The sequence below is a fragment of the Gadus chalcogrammus genome, chromosome 3 (assembly GCF_026213295.1).
Source record: "Gadus chalcogrammus isolate NIFS_2021 chromosome 3, NIFS_Gcha_1.0, whole genome shotgun sequence".
Classification (NCBI taxonomy): domain Eukaryota; kingdom Metazoa; phylum Chordata; class Actinopteri; order Gadiformes; family Gadidae; genus Gadus; species Gadus chalcogrammus.
Window position 1 is genome coordinate 16,934,985 of NC_079414.1, and position 21,893 is coordinate 16,956,877.

Below are 21,893 nucleotides of genomic sequence, written 5' to 3' on the forward strand. Positions count from 1 at the left end.
GAGGTGGTGGCGTTGAGGAATAGTGCAGATAGTAGTAACCATGGGACATGTAGTTCCCCATTGCTCCCGGTTTGTCCCGAACAATAGAAGAGAAAAGGCCTAGTGAAAATAAAAACTGGTTGTTGTGATCACATGAAATGGACTATCATACTGGGCATCTTATTATAAAAGCAAAAATGAAAGTCCCGCCATGCGAATTCCTCAATCTGCACTTTCAGTGACCCGAACATGTGCGCAACTATTATTTTCCAATTACTCTGGCTGGACATCCCATAACTTAAACAGTTGTATCGGTGTTTTTGCATTGGCCCAACTAGAAGACAAAAATGTAAATCCTAAAATGTATCCCTGATTTATTTATTTTCAAACGACAGAAAAGAACATTCCAGATAACATGCCTTCCTTATGGGCGTGTAATAGGAATCCGAGGAATCCCTTTGGAATGTTATTGGGATGGTAATTGCCTCGGAGTGCTGGTGCCTCCTAGTCATTTTTGGTAATTTTCGCTAGAATGATGTAGGTTATTGCCTGCTAGATATATGCATGGACATTTAGTGTGCATAATGTTGCCGCTGGTGAAAAGCCAAATATAGGAATTCAACATGTGTCTACTTATGTTATGGTAGGCCTGCAAGGCATTCCAATTTATCGGAATAACATTTTTTTAATGGGCATGCTAATGTTGCACATATTTTCGTAGGACAATTCTAAATAATTATCAATATTGTTAGAACAGCATAGATTGTATAGCATTGTACGTTTTGTTCCTGAATTCTTGTTCAATTCCTGAACAGCATGCACTTTGAACTGTAAAAATAAAATTAAGGTGAATAATTAAAGTTGAACAGCAGTAAAGATTTTAATCTCAAATAATCGACATGCATTTTACTTTTCTATACACTCCATCAACCAAATATGGTTTTAAAAGCTTTTTTTGTTGTTGCGATTTTTGTATTGAAAATGACATGTTTCCGTAAATGCGCAGTGTACCACATAATATCCACAGAGAACTTCCCGTTATAACTTAGAATATTATTCAAAATTATGAATACAATTATTGCATAAAGTATAAAACATGCGTATTAGCATAGTTAATAAAGTTCACCTTAAGAAAAAGATCGTAGAACTATGGATACAGAGCAATCACAATCTAAGAGCAAGGACATTGTCCATATTCAGCGGTTTTCTGAAACGCAAGAGTGTGGGAGTTTGCTTGAGTGCTCATTTTAGCATTGTGACAAAGAATACACAGTCACACTGGATGATGTATTGAGATCCTTACTGGATAAGAAAAATCAGCTGACTTGACTTATATACTTTGGCATTAAAGTCAAACAAAATGTAAAAGGACAAATGTATTTTAATAGACAAATGTAATTTGTATTTTTTCCATAACTCAAATTCATTTTGGTTAAAGATCTTATTTTTGTTTTTTTCAAAAAGCGGATCAGAAAGCATATTCATTATCTTTCCAACCCATCCCTGCCCCATTCCCCCACTCCAACTCCCACACACACGCACGCACTCGCACTCACACACGCACACGCACGCCAGTGTAAGCAGATATTCTTAATTCGTCCAAAAAAAACATTGTCAATAAAAGTTCCTCAGATTTTGATAATAACACTTTATGCGCCAGCCACCCACGTGATTCCAGGGGTTGAAACATTAGTCCTTAATACACACTTTATGATACAAGAGGGAAACCCCAGTAGCCTCGGACCCATTAGCGTTCTCCATTAGTTTGTAAGTCAGCGGTGGCAGTTCTTCTACTACACAAGCCACTCTCTCTCTCTCTCTCTCTCTCTTTCGGACCGCTTCCTCAGTGTTCAGAAGACCAGTCTGCTGACGGTGTTGAAGCCCCCTCCACCTCCCCCTCCACCCGAGGGTCCGCAGCTTCCCGGGGGGTCGTTGTCGTCGGAGCCGTTGTGCCTGAAGGAGCCGGAGGCCGAGGAAGCCTGGAGTGCCTGGGCTCGGGCGTTCAGCTCCTGTTCCTGATGAAGTCACAGGGATGGAGAGGGAGAAAGAGAGAGAGAGAGAGAGAGAGAGAGAAAGATACGTTTCACAAAATGGATGGTGTTAAGACATTGTATAAATCATTGCTCTTTCGTTCTGAATTATTATTCTCTTCATAGGGCTGGATTTAATAGTGGGGCCCGTTCAAATATTATCTAATCCAACCCTGGAATTTAGCGCAAAAATTAGATCGCATGCGACCAATAACGTGTAGTGCGTTAAACAGCGACCTCTAGCGGTGGTTTATTTCAAGTCAACTTCACGTGGGCTCACTGACCAATAGTTCCTTTGAATAAGGATTACATGCTTCTAAGAAAAACAAAAAGGTTACTGTTTGTGATCCCAGTGTAGTAAGAGTAATAGCAAGTATTTCTTTTAAAATAATGTAATTATGCACGTGTGTATTCAGCCATCAGACATCAGCCGCTTCCCATTGAACATTTATGAAGCACTGCTGTAAAACAGTCAGTTCGACAGGCAGACCACCACAGCACAACATCTTAATCTCAGATTTCGGACTCCGAAAAAGTAGTCACACGTGTGATACTCATTAATGCCGGCTTATTCCTGTGAATGAGGCCAATTCCTGTGTGCATTCCAGTGCCTTGGCGGGCCTCACCTGTAAGTACAGCTTGTTGTCTTTCGTGATGGCGTCCAGCAGCTCCTTCTGCAGGGGGGGCTCGGCGCTCAGGCTCATCCCGTTGGGCATCCCTCCCCTGGCGGCGCCCGGCGCGCTGGCCTCCTGCTTCCTGTAGACGAGCACGTACGCCGTGTCCTTGGGGAAGCGATCCGTCACGTTCTGCACCGACTGGAAGGAGGTGAAGGACACCCGGCTGTCGTTGAACAGCATCCAGTCCCTCGGCACCCCGGCGCCGCCCGGCCACGCCTCCGACTGCGTGGACTGCGGCCTCGTCAAGGCGGCGGCGGCGCTCCCAGGCCCCGCCTCCGGCCCCGCCTCCGGACGCTGCTTCCCGCCGAGGCTGCGGCCGTACGAGTAGTAGTGGCCGCTCTCCGAGGACGTCCCCGAGTGCATGACCACGGAGCTCAGCACGTAGGGCACCAGGCTGACCCTCCTCCCGTACCCCTCCATCTGCTCCGCGCAGTCCGTCCCCCCGGTCACCTCCTGCTCCCCCTCCTCCTCCTCCTCCCCCTCCACCACCACCACCTCCTCCTGCTGCTCCTCCTCCTCCTCCTCCTCTTTGTGGGAGGGTTTCAGTTTTTTGGCCAGGTTCTCGCTGCTCTCCGGGGAGTCCACTTGGAGCGCAGTGGGCGACGGCGGAGCGATGGCGCACAGGGGGGACGAGGAGGCCCCGGCGGCGGCGGCGGGTCTGTGCGGCGAGGGCGACGGGGGAGGGGAGTGCAAGGGCAGCGTCATCAGCGGCGGCATGGTGACGTTGTCCAGGATCTTGCGGCGCACGTGGCACTTGGCGTCGTAGGAGAAGCGCAGCAGCGTGAGGATCAGGTACTCGGGCGCCGCCACCACCTCCATCGTCCTCTCGGCCCGCTGCAGCGAGCCGCACGTGTCACAGAAGTAGGCGTTCTCCTCGTCCAGGATCTCCGGCGCCAGGAAGTAGTTCACCAGGTCGGGCACCGAGAGCGGCGGCTCGTGGGTGCCCGGGGCCGACTCTTGGCCCGACACGGTCACCGAGGACTTGGCCGGACCTTGGTGCTCCGGCGCCTCGCTGCCGCCGTTGACCGACCCCTGGCCCAGGCCCTTGGGCTCCTCGGAGGGGGTCTTCTGGGAAGGGGTGGTGGTGGTGGCGGAGGACGGGCAGAAGGCCAGGGAGAGGTCGGTGAAGGGCTCCTCCTTCTGGGAGATGCTGTTGCACTGCGTGCAGCGAACGCCCGTGCTCAGCCGGCCGCCGAACATCCTCTCGATCAGAGTGCTGCTGTCCTCCGGAGGTCGGGCGTCCTCCGCAGGGAAACGGGACTCCTTGGCGTCCTCTGAAGGAGCCAGGCCCAGAAGGCCGTTCATTGGCTTTGCCGACTGCAGGATCTGAAGCGTCTTCTCCTCTTCGTGTAACCTTGAAGCCACCAAACAACCATATTAAATATTAATACAGCACATTCATATTAATGACCTACAATCCTACATCATTAAATGAGAACAGCTGTTAAGAGTTTTAGATTCAAAAGCGTAAATAGGCTACCGCCATATTAAAAAAAACGTAAGCATTTCAGAACTCTCCTCCTTTCATTAATAAGGCTACTTCTGAGACAATAATCTTGTCCAATTAACATAATGACCAGCTCCGATAACAGACCACTGTGTGGTGGTGGTGTTGGTGGGGCTACCTGTCCAGGAGAAAGCGTAGATATTCGGAGCAGTCCTGCTGGGAGCCTGCGTTGAACCACGGGGGGCGGGAAGCCTCGAAGAAGTTCCTGGGCGGGTACGCTGCCCTCTGGAGGGAGCACCACACACATCACATGGTACCGCGTCGCTCCGCCTTCATGTCAACGCTCATAGGAATCGAGTGGTCCGTGGAGAACCAACCTGTGTGTGGGAGAGGAAGGCGAAGAGCAGCTGCAGCTTCTTCATCAGCATGTTGGTACCGCTGAGATGGAGAGACAGGACGTGTCTCCTGAAGCTGAGACACAGAGGATGGCTGTTAACGCCTTTCACAATTCAAGCTTAGAGTGTGTGGAACAGTGTCTGCATTGTATGACTTGTATTTTATTTATTTTCATCTAAACTGTTTTTTATTGTTCTGATAATAAAGCGCTAGCAACAGAGTTTTGTTTTTCAGCTAAGAAATTGTTGTTGTATTAGGAACCGGTTATGGGATAAACACAGGGCCACAAAGATTTGGGATTTAACAAAGGCTTACAAAATAAGTATTGCAACTTGACAAGGAAAAACATAACTAGAACTTCTCAGCGTATATAGACAGAGGGCGGGAGAAACGCAGGGCTCACTCAGTGGCCATGAAGAGGGTCTGGATGATGCTGTTCATGTAGCAGGTGTTCCCCAAGTTGATCAGACCGGTCTTCCCGGTCTCAGACTTCCCAGCCTGCCTCAGGACACCAGAAGCAAAGGAGTTGGACTGGGATGACCAGGCACTTTGATTTAGGACCACCTTAATCTTGTCCTCTGCAGGCTTTGGTAGATCCTAACACGATAATAAAAATAATAAAAAACCAAGAGTGCTTGATCTGTGAGAAAAGTTGAAAGTCAAGTATACACGGTTCATGAAAATAGATATCCAATGATTCACTGCCCGAGGGGATGTCAAGACCACTATATGCATCAGCCAAATCTTGGATGTACGAGGAGCATGGAAACTCTCCAAGTGAACTTAGAAGAAGCGCAATCTTGATTTAGTAGGCTGCTGGCCTACTAGAAAAGATGTGTGCACTCTCTTGAGAAATGACTGATTTCACACCATAGGAACATTGTGAAGAATGAATATGCCGTGATTAAGGTCAAGTTTAATATTTGATACTCATGGATAATTCTACAGCGTTTTAAAAATAAACTCTCCTATTCAACCCAATTGCAGCTCACAATGTCTTTGCCTGATCAATTAAACAGAATTCAAGTTTAGCCCCAGCAAAGTGCATTTCTAGACACTGGGTAAGCTAGGACATGTGGGGTGCTGTACATCACTAATGGACTTAACAATGTCAAAGTGTTTACGCCTGTATTATCTTGCCAATAAGGCCAACATCCTTGTTTTTTTAGGCATGATAATCAGGAAGTGGTTAGGGTGTTTGACCGAAAGTAAGCCTTGACCAAGATGCCTTTACGCTACAACATCTAGCACCAACTCCCGCTAGGTCGATTTGTTTAAAAGCATCTGCTAATAATTGTAACAGTGACTATTGTAAGTATTTATATTGTTTGTTCAGTTGTGTTGTGGTTTACCTTGATGGCCTCCAGTATGTTGTCATAGAGATCAGGGAAGCCAGAGTACTGGTACATCATGCAGTGGATGAGCTCGGTGAGCTGCAGCAGGAAGGCCTTGCTGGTGGACAGACCATCGGCACGTATGGTCTGTACCAGGTTTACCACGTGGGGAACCACCTGGGACCAGACAGAGGAAAGAACATGTTGGCTGGAAGTGGACCATGAATTCACTGTTTGGTACTAGTTATGCATTTAGTACCACTAAACACTAAACTCAACATTTAGGGAGACGAGTTAAAGAAAAATAAATAAATAAATATGTGTCTTTATTTTCCAAATTGGTGCATCAATATCATATTTTGCCAGTCCCTTCAACTGGCTTGAATAACTTAACAGATCAGAGTTAATTATGTTAAAGCGAGAATAATACTGTTGATGCTACCCAGCATTAACAACGTGAAGGAGAGCAGCAGGCCCCCTCACCAGATGGAAGGCTTCAGGAGAGTGCTGGAAGCTGAGCAGCATGTGGGAGAGAACCACCAAGGCCCCTTGCCGTACGATGGGATACCACAGCCGGTTCAACACCTGCGGGTAGCATGAGGGGGAATACACGATGTTTAGTTGAAAATAACAACTTATTTAGGTGTTTTTTGTGTTGATATCACCAAACAACATTTCTTGGTTGGTTTAATATATATATCATTAATCCTAAGGATCTGTGTCGTCAACTTTGCTATAGTAAAAGACGCATAAATGAATCTATAAATATATGCCTGAAAATAGATACACACCAGCTCGATCTTCAGCAGGGTGACGTCTATGAGGATGGTGAACTTCTGTACTGCAGCCAGTCCTTTGAGCAGAGCAATCACCCAGGTGTCAATGTGTTGAGCCAGGGGCCACGAGAGCCAGTCTATCATTCTGGAACACACAAAATTGACAGGAGAGAGTATTTGAAATTTACAACATAAGGGAACGGGAATTGAATTACCCATCATACATTGAAAGAAAATACCCAGCATCAACCATCTAACCATTATATCAGTCTACTAAATAATTGTTGACACACAATCTACATTGGTGGATATAGACGTTACATAACTCTAGGAACAGGTAGGGTGGCTGGACCGCACAAGGAGTGGGAAACAGGGCTTAGCTGATGACGATGATACGTCATCATGTGGGGAGTAGAGCTGTTCTCAGCATTCCTGAGACGTGACTGCCACTGTATAAGAAGTCCATGCTTTTGCCAATGCATTGGACTTCTCCTTGTGGAGATCTAAGAGAGACGCAGGGCCAACTCCCATCTGAGACCTCAAATTATTGTATATTTGTCGTAAGTTGTTGTATGTTTGTTGTATGTTAATAACTCAATTAAATTAGCCTAATTGTTACACGTTCGGATGACTCTTCAGCCTTGAACAGTTAAGACAAACAATTGACACGATGCAAAATTCCCCCCCACCACAACCAGATCCTGCTGTCATTGTAGCACGTATCCTACCAACCTGCAGAGGGCCTTGGTCATGCTTGCATCCTTGACATTCTGGTCAGTGGTGAGGCTCTTGATGAGCACAGTGATCATCTGCAGGGGGATATGCTGCACAAGACTGGCCAGGGAAATCGCCGGGTCAAAGGAGGGATCTGGAAGCAATGCAGAAACAAGCCGTGAATATAGTTTCCCATCATTGAATCTTGAACAATTTTTTTTGAATTTCAAGGGATAAAAAGGATAGAATATTGACATGTAATACAAACAATAACGGAATTATGTCTTTCTGTGCATGTTATTAAGAATCATTACGTGGCTCTTCTCAATGCCGTGGAACGCTCCGTTCACGGGCCCTTCACAACTTCCGGCTGTGAATTATATTGATAATTCACCGTTGCCTAGTTCAATTGATCGCTGTCAAGGACATTTTTTGCCGCCTTTCGTATCACTCCACAAGTAGTCTGGTGACTTATCAACCCGGGCGTACTTAGTTGCTAACCGACGTCAACGTCTTTTGCAGACTATTTCTTTGCTGATCAACACTACGAATGCTGGTAACAAATAAATTGTAAAAAGACACACCGTGTGAAGTTCTTTTTTTGTTTCGGCAAGTAGCCGTGTAATAAGCTGGATAATGTATAGAACCTTGCAGGTCATTATCGAAAATAAGCCCCTTCATGGCGAAGCAAGACACCTCCGCTTCGCGTCGGTGTCCGGTTATCCCTGTTGGGTTATCTTCCCAGCAATGACCGGCGTTCTATTCATTATCCCTTACATATTCTTCTTAAAATGTCATATTCAGTTCAAATAATAGGCTATCTCGTTCAAGGGTTACACAGAGCATTTTTATAATAATCAGAGCATTACACAATAACTACAAATATTCCTAATAACACATTTTCAACATTTCAACAACTAAGCCCTAAAGACCAAAATCTGAAATGTTCCCCCTTTCAAAATATATGCATGAATGAATGCTATTTACCGGTGGATGATATGATGGCGAACACCTCCTGTAGCGAGGGTAGCAGCGTAGCCGGCTCTGCTTTCCAGATGTTCTGCAGCAGTGTGCTAACCTTGGTCACCTGACCCACATACTCCCTAAGCTCCCGCTCCTGACTTGCCGGGCAGTGGAAATAGCTGATGGTCCTGACCAGCTGCTGGCAGAACAACACAGCAGACTTCTCCCTTGGGATGCACTGGACAAAATCTGAGAGCAACGTGCTGATGCGGGCACACAGGGCGGGCTTGGGTCGCTCACACACCATCCTCAAGAGCTCCACTTGGAGGACAGCGAAGATCTCCAGCACGGAGGGACAGCTGATGAGCAGCCTCAGGCAGCAGTGGATGTAATCGATGATGGCTGGATCTTTACACTCCAGTCGGTCATAGCCCTGCTGCAGCAGGCCCAGGACATAGTCTTTAGTGAAGAAGAGCTGGAACTCTGTGCGGTGATAACGGGCGTAAGCCTCCATCACCTGGAAGCCCACCTGTTTCTGGAAGGCATCCTCTCCCAGAAGGATGAGGCGGGCTGTGAGGGTAAAAAGGGCTTTGCATTGCTCCGACGTGACCTCCTTTTCTGCTGCCTCTACTACCTTCTTCACGATGGCCTTCTTTACTGGGACAGTGTGGTTGGAGCAGACGAGGGCCTCCAAAATCTTATCCATGCTGACAAATCTGTAATGTAGAGTTAAATAAGTAAATTAAGTATAATCAGAGACGAACAATAGGACATAAGCAGATTCCTTTTCATGACTATCGATATTGTTTTTTGGCTACAACAGACGAACACAAATGTAAAAAATGACAGTGTTTGGAAGTGAATGAACAAGTCACAAACTTCTTGAGAGAAAGTTTATCATACACGACAAACGTCGATGTTTTGGGAAACCAAAGGCGTGCAGAATGCAGATATAAAGAAAGAGGACGACCCAAGCTCTCCGTAGAGTTGCAACATTGTTGAGTTTATCACCATTAAATAAAAGCAGATAAGAGTTATATTTTCAGGTATAGGGCTCTTCGTGGAGGGAATTGCGACTAAGAGGTCACAGTAATGTGAAAATTGTCTTGGTCGCTTTTGGCTAACATGCTAGAAGATATGTTACAATATACTAGCTTGTAGAGCTAAGATATGGGCCAGAAATAAGCATAAAACACAAAAACCACGATATGACACATTGTTGATGTAAACAACACCACCCGCCTCTCATTCCTCTCCATGAAAACAACTCGCTATGCTAACGCTTAGCTGGGTGACGAGGAGCTAGCAGGTTTAGGGCTAGCTACAGGTTACTTGGCAACATAATATGATATAGAGTTGTCAGTATAAAGTTAACAATCATCGAATGACACAATTGTCACACTTCTCCTTTTAATAACAAATTGACCGGTTGCTTCTACGAGAGTGTGTATTGTTGTTGGCTAATGTGAACAAAGCAGCAGAACGGGCCCAACCAAATACCAAGTGCCTCTGACTTAGCATAAACGCTGCTGAGCTTCAACACGATAAAGATCCAACACATAGTGTACATACCCAACTGACTCATGACAATTATATACGATCTGAATATCCCGAATTGCCAGGAGTGGTGCTTGGTCCTCTGACAGCTATAATCAAACGTTATGAACGCTGCTTTGATTCAATCAGCTGATGAGCGGTGTTCTGACGTCACTCTCAATGGCAGGCGTCCCACTAGGACCCCTCGGCGCTATCCGGTTTTGCTGCCTCTTCTTTTTCCTCTTTATTTTTTTTACTGTAATCGCAATATACAATACCTATCAATGGCATTTGAATGTTTACCTAATATTTCAATGTCAACACTGTAATAATATATTTATACACGCATCGTTTACTCGATATTGTGTACATTAATATACCTGGTATGCATCTCACCAGAAAATTAATATGTAATTTATGATATAATATTTAGCATCATAGTAGATATTATTTCATATTCAATATATTATATGTAGTATGAATGCATACGTTAAACATTTCGGCCTTCTTCCAATCTCGCTACGAACAACTCTCGCGATAGGGTAGCGTTACGTAGTGAACGCGGGTGTTGAAGAAAGGTCTAGCAACCGCGCCAATGTGCTGCTGGTGATTGTTGTCTTTCATTATCAACAATTGGATATTTCCCATCAAATCACACGAGGTTGGGAGAGTCACATTGCGACATTACAAGAACCACATCCTAATTCTATAAACGCGTTAAATCACCGATTCGCGGTGGTAATTCAAGAACAATGTCGGAGAGTCCAAGCGGCGTGGAACAGCGGGAAGAACCGACTGAACTGAAACTTGAAGAACCCGCACCAGCCGAGGTAAGATCATTTTGAAATATGTTATTGGTAATGTATATCAAGCATGAACTGAAATAGTAGTGGTTGTATAATCTCGATTCAACCACACCAAATAGCATAATGTTCGTTTAAAATCTTCGGTTTGGCCAGATACAGCGGCCAAGATGGTTAGCTACAGCTAGCATACACTCTTCCGCAGCTAACCACACGGGATTGTTCGGACCAACAATACTGCCGTGAACTTGTTTAACTTGCGATCAGATTGCTCTTTAGTCATCGTGCCATGTTAAATGCCTCTGTTCTTCCCAAGTCGTCTTTTACATTGAATGGCTGAGTGATAAGATTGTCTTCGCTGTTTCACCTATGAAGCAGCCCTAAGCAACCATGCCTTTTGTTTTCAAGCGTTCACTTTAGCTGAGCACCGGGAGTTCGGAAAGAAAAGCTCAAGTCAACTTGCCGCTGTCATGTATTCATCCGCTGCACGCACTTTATGTTCCGAAATTTGACAGCCCACTGTTGCTAATGAACTTTTACGGACGTAACTTCACGTAAATTGGGAAACAAAGAGGGGCCGTTGGTCACTGGAAAACACGACTTTACCCTAACTATTTTCCTGTATAGGCAAAGTCCGACTCTCCAGATGCAGGTAAAGAGTCGTCGTCATCAGAGGCTGGGCAGGATGCTCAAGATGCCTCATCATCACAACCGACGGAAGGGCTACCTGCCTATGAAGAGAAAGTGGTAATATATTCTCAACTCTCCCTTTTTAATGATTGGTTCGAAAATCTGACTTGAGTCCATTCTAAACAAATTAATAATTTGTCATTCATTTATAGCTAACAGATCGAACCAACAGATTTGAATACCTGCTGAAGCAAACAGAGGTGTTTGCTCACTTCATTCAACCAGCAGCGCAAAAGACTCCGACCTCTCCACTGAAGATGAAGCCTGGGCGCCCCCGCGTCAAGAAAGATGAGAAACAAAACCTCCTATCTGTAGGAGAGTAAGTTGACCATAGAAAGTCATTTACACTTATGTTTAATCTGACTTTTCCGTTTTTTTTACTAACCAATATGCACGTGAGTCCAGGTTCGGATACCCTGCACTATCTTCAGGATCAGTTTACGGCAATACTGATTGGGGCGCAAAGCCGCATGGCTGCAATCACTGACACATTGGCAGGCATTGCATCGACTTGCAACCCGATTGTTTCCGTACACCATTAATTCTCTCGCTTTTCTCTTCAAAACAATTTCATGACCAGACAGAGAGGCGAAATAGACAACAGGTGATGAAACTTAAGAGATACGCAACCTTTCTTTCTTCTACATGGAAAAAAATAATCTGTCTGTCTGTGCTGGCACCACAACATGACACGATGTTACACATACCACACAATGATAAAATAAAATGTAAAGACTTAAAATGTGTGACTACATGACTTTTGTAGTTATAGTCTAGTATAATTATAGTCAAACACATCTTTTCACATTTATTTATTTTCCCCCAGACTTTCCTCGCTCAATTCTTAACTGAATTTAATTTCTTATTCTGAACAGCAACCGGCATCGTCGCACCGAACAGGAGGAGGACGAGGAGCTTCTGAGTGAGAGCAACAAGACCACCACCGTGTGCACTCGCTTCGACGACTCTCCCTCCTGTAAGCACAAACCCTGACCATAGAACCATTGAGCCCTTGCAGACAGTCTGCATAGAAGAGTAATGATCTGACGTTCGATGGGTTCTCTCTCTCGTCCTCGTTCAGATGTAAAGGGGGGTAAAATGAGAGATTACCAGGTCCGCGGTCTGAACTGGCTCATCTCTCTGTACGAAAACGGAATCAACGGCATCCTTGCTGATGAGATGGTACCCACTGCACCCCCACATCGCTGTCCAAACGCATCTCGCCGACGTTGGGTGTTAGAAGTTTACCGTGTACCTCTGTCCACAGGGATTAGGGAAGACTCTGCAGACCATCTCCCTGCTTGGCTACATGAAGCACTACAGAAGCATCCCCGGCCCCCACATGGTGCTGGTGCCCAAGTCCACGCTGTACAATTGGATGAACGAGTTCAAGCGCTGGGTCCCATCGCTCCGTGCCGTCTGCCTCATCGGAGACCGGGAACAGAGGGTAAGCTTTCCCTAAAGCCGGCTGGTCTCTAGTTCGGTTGACTGTTCGATGAGTCTTCATTGTCAAACAGTCTCGTATAATGGATCTAATTCATTCAACATGATAACCTCTCTTTCTGCTTCTGCTTTGTAATTATTTAAACTGTCAATTGATGTTGTTTGTCATGTGCACAACTATTCCATGTTTCTCATGTCTTCAACTGAATGCCTAGGGGTACCATGAAGACTAATGTTCAATATTTTCCATCTCAGAATGCCCTGATCAGAGATGTCCTTCTGCCAGGGGAGTGGGACGTGTGCGTCACTTCCTATGAGATGCTCATCATCGAGAAGGCGGTCTTCAAGAAGTTCAACTGGCGGTACCTGGTCATTGACGAGGCCCACAGGATCAAGAACGAGAAGTCCAAGGTCAGGAAAAACCCTTCAAGCATTCAAACCTTCTACAAATGAGCAAAGCCTCCTTGATACCCGAAAAAAGCTATCCACAAAGTGTGCTCGAGAAGTCAGAACGGCACCAGCCATCTGATGTGCTTCCAAAGCAAGGGCACTCTGTTAATTCTGTATGTTTCAACAGCTTTCAGAGATTGTGCGTGAGTTTAAGACCACCAACCGCCTCCTGCTGACTGGAACACCCCTGCAGAACAACCTCCACGAGCTGTGGGCTCTGCTCAACTTCCTGCTCCCCGACGTCTTCAACTCCTCAGAGGTAACATGCTACACATGACCTCTTGTTTGTGTATATATGACCAATCCCCATCGGGGAAAAATAATTTCACTGTGGTATCTTTGCCGTGTTAACATCTTTGTAACTGGTTGTTTTGTTGCTTTAGGACTTTGACTCCTGGTTCGACACCAACAACTGCCTGGGTGATACGAAGTTGGTTGAACGTCTTCACACTGTAAGTAATGATGTTCCCCCATTACACAATTCTAAATGCAAATCCCCGTGCTTCCTAGTGCGATCTCTGACAGGGGGTCCTCAGGGGAACCTCCAGCTCACACTGTGCTTGTCTTCGCACTGCAGGTGCTCCGGCCCTTCTTACTGCGGCGTATCAAAGCCGACGTGGAGAAGTCTCTGCTTCCCAAGAAGGAGATCAAGATGTACGTCGGCCTGAGCAAGATGCAGAGAGAGTGGTAAGTGTCCGCACCCTTTCAGTCCATCGCTGCCCTGGCTTTAGCTGACGAGCTGTTCGAAGAGCCATATGACTAGAAGTTAACCACACACACACCGTGACCCTCGCAGGTACACCAAGATCCTCATGAAGGACATCGACATCCTGAACTCTGCCGGAAAGATGGACAAGATGCGCCTGCTGAACGTGCTGATGCAGCTGAGGAAGTGCTGCAACCACCCCTACCTGTTCGACGGGGCCGAGCCAGGCCCGCCCTACACCACAGACCTCCACCTGGCGGTCAACAGTGGCAAGATGATGGTGCTGGACAAGCTGCTGCCCAAGATGAAGGAACAAGGTGGGTAGAACGTGACCAGATGAAGGAACAGGGAGGGTAGAACACCTTCAGATGAAGGAACAGGGTGGGTAGAACGTGACCAGATGAAGGAACAGGGTGGGTAGAACGTGACTAGATGAAGGAACAGGGTGGGTAGAACGTGACTGGATGAAGGAACAGGGTGGGTAGAACGTGATCAGATGAAGGAACAGGGTGGGTAGAACGTGACTAGATGATGGAACAGGGTGGGTAGAAAACATCTGCCTTTAGGGAACCTTAAGAAAGGTTTAAATTCACTGCCTGTCATTTTTGGGATAGAAGCGTCTGCTAAATGACTATATGACATGTTTTGTACACAATGTACTGTACGTTGCTCTCCGTAAACTACTGGCTGTTTAACCGCTCTCTTCCGGTTGGTCTTCCAGGTTCCCGTATCCTAATCTTCAGCCAGATGACCAGGATGCTGGACATCTTGGAGGACTACTGCATGTGGAGGAACTATAACTACTGCCGCCTGGACGGTCAGACTCCTCATGAGGACAGACAGGTAAGACACCTGCACCCAGGCTCCGCAACGCCTATGGCGCCCTTCCATCGGCGGGAACGGGTCGGTTCGCTGCGGCATGGTGGAGTAGTGAGGGTCCGGTGTAGCCCAGCTCGGTTACGGCTCGCGTTTCCACCGCCGACAGTACCCTTATGGTAGGGCGGGGTTTAAGTCGTTCGGAGGTAGCCGTGGCAGCTACGTAGGCATCGGGACCTCATAGCAGCCCGAAACAGTGTAGCCTGCTAACAAATCCAAGGTGAAAGAAGAATGCGCAACAATGTGGGTTGTTTTAGAAGGACGGCAAACTTTTGCGCCACATTTTCTTCAATAAACAAAGCGCGATGAGTACGGCTCAGTCCAGGTCACGCCCACTTTTGACGGTGAAAACGCGATCCGTGCCGCACTTTTGCCCACCGACCCGCACCCGCCGGTGGAAATGCGCCACTAGACTCTCATATGCAGTGGGGGGCCGACAACACTACTGGACTGGGATTATACCATTGGGTTAGGGTGTTTGACTCTGTTCGTACCCTCTAGTGACTAGTCTACTTGTAAGCCTCCTTGGGCAAGATGCTTAACCCCTACCTGCTCATCAAAGCCACCCGTCCTAAAATTCACCAACACTAACTGGCGATTCCCTTTGCTTTGACTGAATCCCTGTCGGTTTCCAGATCTCCATCAACGCGTACAACGAGCCCAACAGCAGCAAGTTCATCTTCATGCTGTCCACAAGGGCCGGAGGCCTGGGCATCAACCTGGCCACGGCCGACGTGGTCATCCTCTACGACTCGGACTGGAACCCCCAGGTGGACCTGCAGGCCATGGTCAGTAGCCGCATCACCGTGACGACTGGAACTCATTCCTCCCCTTGTTTTTTGTTAATTCTATGAAGGTTACAAAGAGTCTCGTTCTAGTGTCTCCAACGAAAAATTCCTGCCACAGGGGTTCTCACGTCTTGTTTGTTTGCTTAAACCCCGCCACCCCCCCCAGGACCGAGCCCACAGGATTGGCCAGCAGAAGCAGGTGCGTGTGTTCCGCTTCATCACGGAGAACACGGTGGAGGAGAGGATCGTGGAGAGGGCCGAGATGAAACTACGGCTAGACTCCATCGTCATCCAGCAAGGTAGCCCCTCCTCCTGCTCCGTCCGTCTGGAGGTGGACGCTTTCTTGTCTTAACATGGTTGCCATGTAAATGAATTAGATGTATGCATCAGGCATGAAAATTACTCACCTTTCGGCGAAATTCGCCGTTTTGAAACCAAAATAGGTGACCTCCGTGAATCGTGTAGATTCGATGAAAAAATATTTATGGGGGGGGGGGGGGGTAGGTTCAGAGGCCGGCCAGTTTATAGTCCTCCGTAAAGTGCTGTACTTATGCTGCGTTCGAGTATTCTCTGCGAACCGACTCGGATCTCGGATCTGACGCCACGCCCACACTTCAAGCGTTTTATTATTTCGCTCGGTCGTTGGAGGAAAACATGGACCCGGAAAGCTGTTGTCGCGGTAGCATTGGCAGAGGACCAGGCGCTCCAAAATAAGTAGGCTATAGGCCATAGTCAAGTTAATTATATAGCACATTTAAAACAACAGTAGTTGACCAAAGTGCTGCACACGAATACAATACATTTGTGTACATAGGCAGAGATACGGACGCAGTAAGGTATTGCAGTAATACGAGTGATTGAAATTACCATTTTAACTAGGGCTGCAACAACGAATCGATAAAATCGAAAAAAACGATTACTAAATGTCGTTGTGTCGCGCGATTAATAAGTTACTCATAGGCGCAGCACTGTTTACAGCCAGCCGCCGCCGCAAGGTTGGTTCACGGTTCATGCACGCCCACAGCGAGCTTCAGTGTGAGCGACCACAGCTTGTATTCGTCATATCTTAAAACTGGACTGTAGGCCTACATAAAAGTGTTGTACCTTCACTGTCTTTAGGTTAAAAAAAACTCCTTCAACTCAGTATCCGTCTAGTGGTCCAACCGAAAATTCTGTCAGCTGCTGCTGCTGCAGACGTTGTGCAGACGGGCTCGGAGTCGGCACCGCGTGCATCAACAGTCATTCAAAGCAGCGGTAGTAATCACACAACCGGACGGTGTAGAAAGTCCCGTCAGTTAAAAATAGTAATGCAGTTTTTAAATCCATGTTAAAATCAGCAGGATATAGAGATAGTTAGCTTATAAAAAACAACTAACCAATGGTCACAAACAGTGTCAAATGTGATGTGTTCAGGTCGGCTCAGAAATACGATTGATGCGTTCAAATGCAGCAGAAAAAAAAAAAATGAGATTTTGGTGAAGACTTGTTTTCCCAGTAATATAAAATAGATAGTAAAGATAGAATTAATTATGACCTGCTTAATGTCCTATCTTGAACTATCATCATCTTATCAGCAATTAAAGCAATATTACAAGTTCTATTTCAAGGAGTCTCGAAAATGGTATCAATAGGTTTGACCGGTTAACCATGGACATCCCTTATATACATATAAAAGTATATCATACATTGTATGTTTCTTTTTGTGTTATCCCAGTTATGTTTTCTTAATCTTTTTATTATTTAATATTACTTTTAATAGTTCCGGGACGTTGGAGCAATAACCTGGTGTTTTTACATTTCAGTCTGCACTGTGAATTTGAAGTAATAATTCAGTTTTTGAATAAAGATGCGGCAATTCCAATTTTTTTTTTTTTTTTTCTATCCGATTCATCGATTAATCGATTATTAAAATAATCGTTAGTTGCATGGATACCCCGGACCCCCCTAGAGGGATAATATCCTTCTCACCTTTTTCACCCCTGACCCGTTTTCATGCCTGATGCATGGGAGAAATGCTTGGATATTCAATATGGATTTGCTTATGTGATCGTTCCTTTTTGGGAATTCTCTTTTTCGAAATCTCAAATTGGAGGCAACAGTGTTGTTTTTGTTGTTTTAACATTATTTGCGCGTTCCTCAACGCGGGAAGCCTACTATTTTCATTGACATAAGATGCCCTTGGTTCTTCCCATTTCAGGTCGCCTGGTTGACCCAAATGCCAGCAAACTGGGCAAGGATGAGATGCTGTCCATCATCCGCCACGGGGCCACCCACGTGTTCGCCTCCAGGGAGAGCGAGATCACCGACGACGACATCGACGCTCTGCTGGAGAAGGGCGAGAGGAAGGTGGGATCAGCTTTTAGCCATGGGCCTTTTTCACCTATTGGCCATCTTTGTTCTTAACCCCCTAGTAACCCCTGTTCCCAGCTAGAAGAGTAAGTCTTGTGTTTTGCTGACTTTATTGATGTCTCGTAGACGATGGAGATGAAGGAGAAGATGGCCACCATGGGCGAGAGCTCCCTGAAAAACTTCACTATGGACACGGAGAACAGCAGCGTGTACACATTTGAGGGAGAGATTACAGGGAGAAGAAGAAGGTAAAGGGCGCCAGAGAATTACTTTTAATCCTTCTGAAAACTTTTAAAGCAATGGCTATGAGCCCCCAAAGCATCCACTGACAATATGTAGAATATAAGATCTCGGATTCCTGAAAGCACCTGATCTTCAAAATTGAGCACGGAAGCTTCCTACAATTCCCACAAGGAATTGTAGGAAGCTTCAAATGGTCCAGAACGCCGCTGTTTAATTAAGGAGTAATTGGATTGTGTTTGCTGCCTCAGAGAAATCAGATCATCAAATCTTCCACCATCTTCCACTACAAATCTCTTTTTTTTATTATTATTATTATGATGAAATTGTATTTGTACATCATTCTCTGGGTTCTCTGTTAAGGTGATCACCAACTGGATCGAGCCTCCCAAGAGAGAGCGCAAGGCCAACTACGCAGTGGACGCCTACTTCAGGGAAGCCCTGCGCGTCAGTGAGCCCAAAGCCCCCAAGGTAGCCCCCCCATTGCTCGACACAGGCCACGGTACAGGCCACAAGAAGACCCGACCCAAGCCGCATCGTAATCTACATATATTTACCATCCCCTTTATGTTTTGCTGTGTAGGCTCCTCGTCCGCCAAAGCAACCCAACGTGCAGGACTTCCAGTTCTTCCCCCCTCGTCTGTTTGAGCTCCTGGAGAAGGAGATCCTGTTCTACAGGAAGACCATTGGCTATAAGGTAGCAGCCAAATTCATCTTGTTGTTAAAGGGAATGTGTTGAGCTCTACACTGTTAACATCGGTGGTCAACGTTGGACGCTACCTTATGCTTGCATGCGTGTCGCCCTGGTTCCCCTCTCAAGGTGCCCCGGAACCCAGAGGTTCCCAACTCAGCCCAGCACCAGAAGGAGGAGCAGGCCAAGATCGACGAGGCTGAGGCCCTCACAGAGGAGGAGCTGGAGGAGAAGGAGAACCTCCTCTCCCAGGTACGCCTCTCGGCCACGCTGGTCACAGGCGATATACTGATTGACCATCAACATGATTAAAGTATGGTGGAATTGTCTTAAACTCTTTGTTAACGCTTGCTTGCTTTGCAGGGTTTCACCATTTGGAACAAGCGGGACTTCAACCAGTTCATCAAGGCCAACGAGAAGTGGGGGCGGGACGACATTGAGAACATCGCCCGAGAAGTGGAGGGCAAGACGCCAGAAGAAGTGATGGAGTATTCTGGTAATTGACCAGCTTCGATTTGTTGTGGGGAAAATCCTGTATATTTAACGTCATAGGAATAGTCTTAATAATTGAAGTGGTGTTTGAGGATTGTCTTGACGTTGGCTTGTGTCTCGGTTCCAGCGGTGTTCTGGGAGCGCTGCAACGAGCTGCAGGACATTGAGAAGATCATGGCCCAGATCGAGAGAGGAGAGGCCAGGATCCAGAGGAGGATCAGCATCAAGAAGGCTTTGGACTCCAAGGTAGCCGCCTGGGGCTGTTGGGGCCATTTCCTGCTCAGCGTTTCCTGTCTTGAATAACCTTCATTGAGAATGATAAAAAAAAACTACTGGCATTATTGAAATATTGAAACCCCTTATTTTCCTTCAAATGTAACCAATAATGGCCTCTAAAGGGAATCTTCTAATCCTCATGGGTCTTTTAATGCTCCACGTTGACAACCGCTGAACACGTCTCCTCATGCGTTGGTCCAGATCGGCCGCTACAAGGCGCCCTTCCACCAGCTGCGCATCTCCTACGGCACCAACAAGGGCAAGAACTACACGGAGGAGGAGGACCGCTTCCTCATCTGCATGCTGCACAAGCTGGGCTTCGACAAGGAGAGCGTGTACGACGAGCTGCGCCAGTGCATCCGCAACTCCCCGCAGTTCCGCTTCGACTGGTTCCTCAAGTCCAGGACTGCCATGGTAGGGAGCTCTGACCCATCATGGCTCAGCACTGACTGGACACGTCTGTGACATCAATGTCTGTAGGGTGGGGTGGTTTTTCGTAAGCGGCTATTATAACAAGACTACTGATGATGCAGACATCTTTCTGCCATGATGTCATTTTATAATTGGATTGTTTTCACAACGGATGGAAATACTGTGTTTTTTTGTTTTTTTTTGCCCCAAAGCACGATTTTGATCCCTTATAGCTACTCCAGATTCGGCTTTGGTGAAGGTTTTTGTCTTGCTGTCCTGATGGCTCTTTGGTTGTCCACAGGAACTCCAGAGGAGATGCAACACGTTGATCACGCTGATAGAGCGAGAGAACATGGAGCTGGAGGAGAGGGAGAAGGCTGAGAAGAAGAAGAGGGGTCCGAAGTCCGCCTCTGTAAGTTATTATGGGAGCTCCTTGTCAACCATCAGCAAGAAACTGGCCATGGAGAAGAATATTAAGTCATGCAGAGTAGAATTCCATCTGACAAATGACAGTTCATCAATGTTTGAGGTTTAGCCACTTCTAGTTAGTAGGGTGAGAAAACGTAAACTGGCTGTTCAACTCTGATATGAACCAGATGGGCTGCGTGGTTTGAATGTGTTGGAGTGGTTTAGGGGTGTTTATGTAAGATTCTTGTAAACAAAGAGGATTTTATTGATAACATTATTTGAATCACAATCAAACAGCATTGGCTACAGGTATGTCCAGGTTATTTTAGGCTATGATCTAGCTGAAATTATGAGCATATTGACTTTAATCCTTAACCTTGATTACAAAAACTACAAATTAACTATTTTCTTCTGTCCCTAAAGGCCCAGAAACGCAAGTCGGATGGAAACCCAGACGGCCGCGGTCGCAGGAAGAAATTGAAGTTGTAGAGTTGACCGTGTTGGTGTACAGGCCTTGACCCTGTTGGTGTACAGGTCTCTACAACCTTTTAGTGTACAGCACGTATATCGTGACGAATAAAAGCAACTAGCTCCACCATAGTAGTCCTAGTTCCCTTAGTCTGTTCATATCCGTTGCAGGTGTGTGACCTTTGTAATGTATACAACCTCCAATTGGACTGAAGATTTCCCAACTAGAGTTGGTTTGGTTGTAGAAGGTTATTATAAAATAGTTTTCAGGCCTGCCTTTTTGGTGACTTCAGTATTGCAGCTGGATAGTTCTGGTTGCAACGATATTTTTGCTAGTACTTGAGTTTGTTCAGATAAATGTATTTATGTTGTTGGTTATGCCACATTCCATTGATTGCAAGGATTATGTATCTTTATGTCTAAAAGAATCACTCGTTCCCATACTTTGGTATATGTGAAGTAGAAGGTGTCTTTTTCAATGTCACTAATAAACTTCCCCATTTTATATTTAAAGAAAGTGTAAATGTTTTCTTTGAAAGAATCAAGATCTCTTGTTGTAAAAAGTACATTTGCTTTGGGCAATTGATATACATCCAAATGCACATTTGAATCATCACAAAATACAAGTTAACCATTTATGAAAGGACAAATTTTGGTGGAAAAAAGATTGACTTTATTATTTCAAAACTATTTTCTTAGGACATCATAAAATATATCAATTTCAAGGTTGACCAGAGTGTAAAAATACCACAAACATCTTCCTGTATTGCTATCTAAACATTTGTGGGTTTCCAATCAAATGTGGAAAAATAAGGGGAGGATTGCATTCAAAGAAATAAATGGAAATTCCAACCCCTTTCGATTAGCACCATCTCGGTAGTAAGTGGCCAAAGGGGCAAGGGAGGCTTTACGAAGCAGTCAATTATTATAAAATGTACAATTCCATTCAC

General features: G+C 45.9%; 2 protein-coding genes across 2 annotated transcripts; one reads left to right on the plus strand and one right to left on the minus strand.

Annotated features, from left to right (window-relative positions):
- Positions 1–24: 24 nt before the first annotated feature.
- LOC130379470 (ubiquitin carboxyl-terminal hydrolase 38-like) lies at positions 25–10,035 on the minus strand. The gene is made up of 11 exons (XM_056586318.1): positions 9,889–10,035; positions 8,341–9,032; positions 7,372–7,507; positions 6,655–6,784; positions 6,347–6,448; positions 5,882–6,040; positions 4,933–5,126; positions 4,511–4,604; positions 4,312–4,418; positions 2,636–4,040; positions 25–1,994 (listed from the first exon to the last, which is right to left on the minus strand). Exons 2-11 carry the CDS (start codon positions 9,020–9,022, stop codon positions 1,830–1,832), a joined length of 3,174 nt encoding a protein of 1,057 aa, XP_056442293.1. The 5' UTR covers positions 9,023–9,032; positions 9,889–10,035; the 3' UTR covers positions 25–1,829.
- A 352-nt stretch (positions 10,036–10,387) lies between these two features.
- LOC130379472 (SWI/SNF-related matrix-associated actin-dependent regulator of chromatin subfamily A member 5-like) lies at positions 10,388–21,464 on the plus strand. Its single transcript, XM_056586321.1, is given in 25 exon segments — positions 10,388–10,682; positions 11,283–11,402; positions 11,498–11,664; positions 12,221–12,321; positions 12,427–12,527; positions 12,613–12,792; positions 13,044–13,199; positions 13,366–13,497; positions 13,622–13,690; positions 13,816–13,925; positions 14,035–14,261; positions 14,666–14,787; positions 15,456–15,608; positions 15,775–15,907; positions 17,806–17,954; positions 18,084–18,180; positions 18,183–18,205; positions 18,561–18,668; positions 18,781–18,894; positions 19,018–19,140; positions 19,252–19,384; positions 19,508–19,626; positions 19,858–20,070; positions 20,369–20,479; positions 20,899–21,464. Coding segments are annotated over 25 exon segments (3,105 nt in total). The 5' UTR covers positions 10,388–10,604; the 3' UTR covers positions 20,965–21,464.
- The last annotated feature ends 429 nt before the right edge of the window (positions 21,465–21,893 follow it).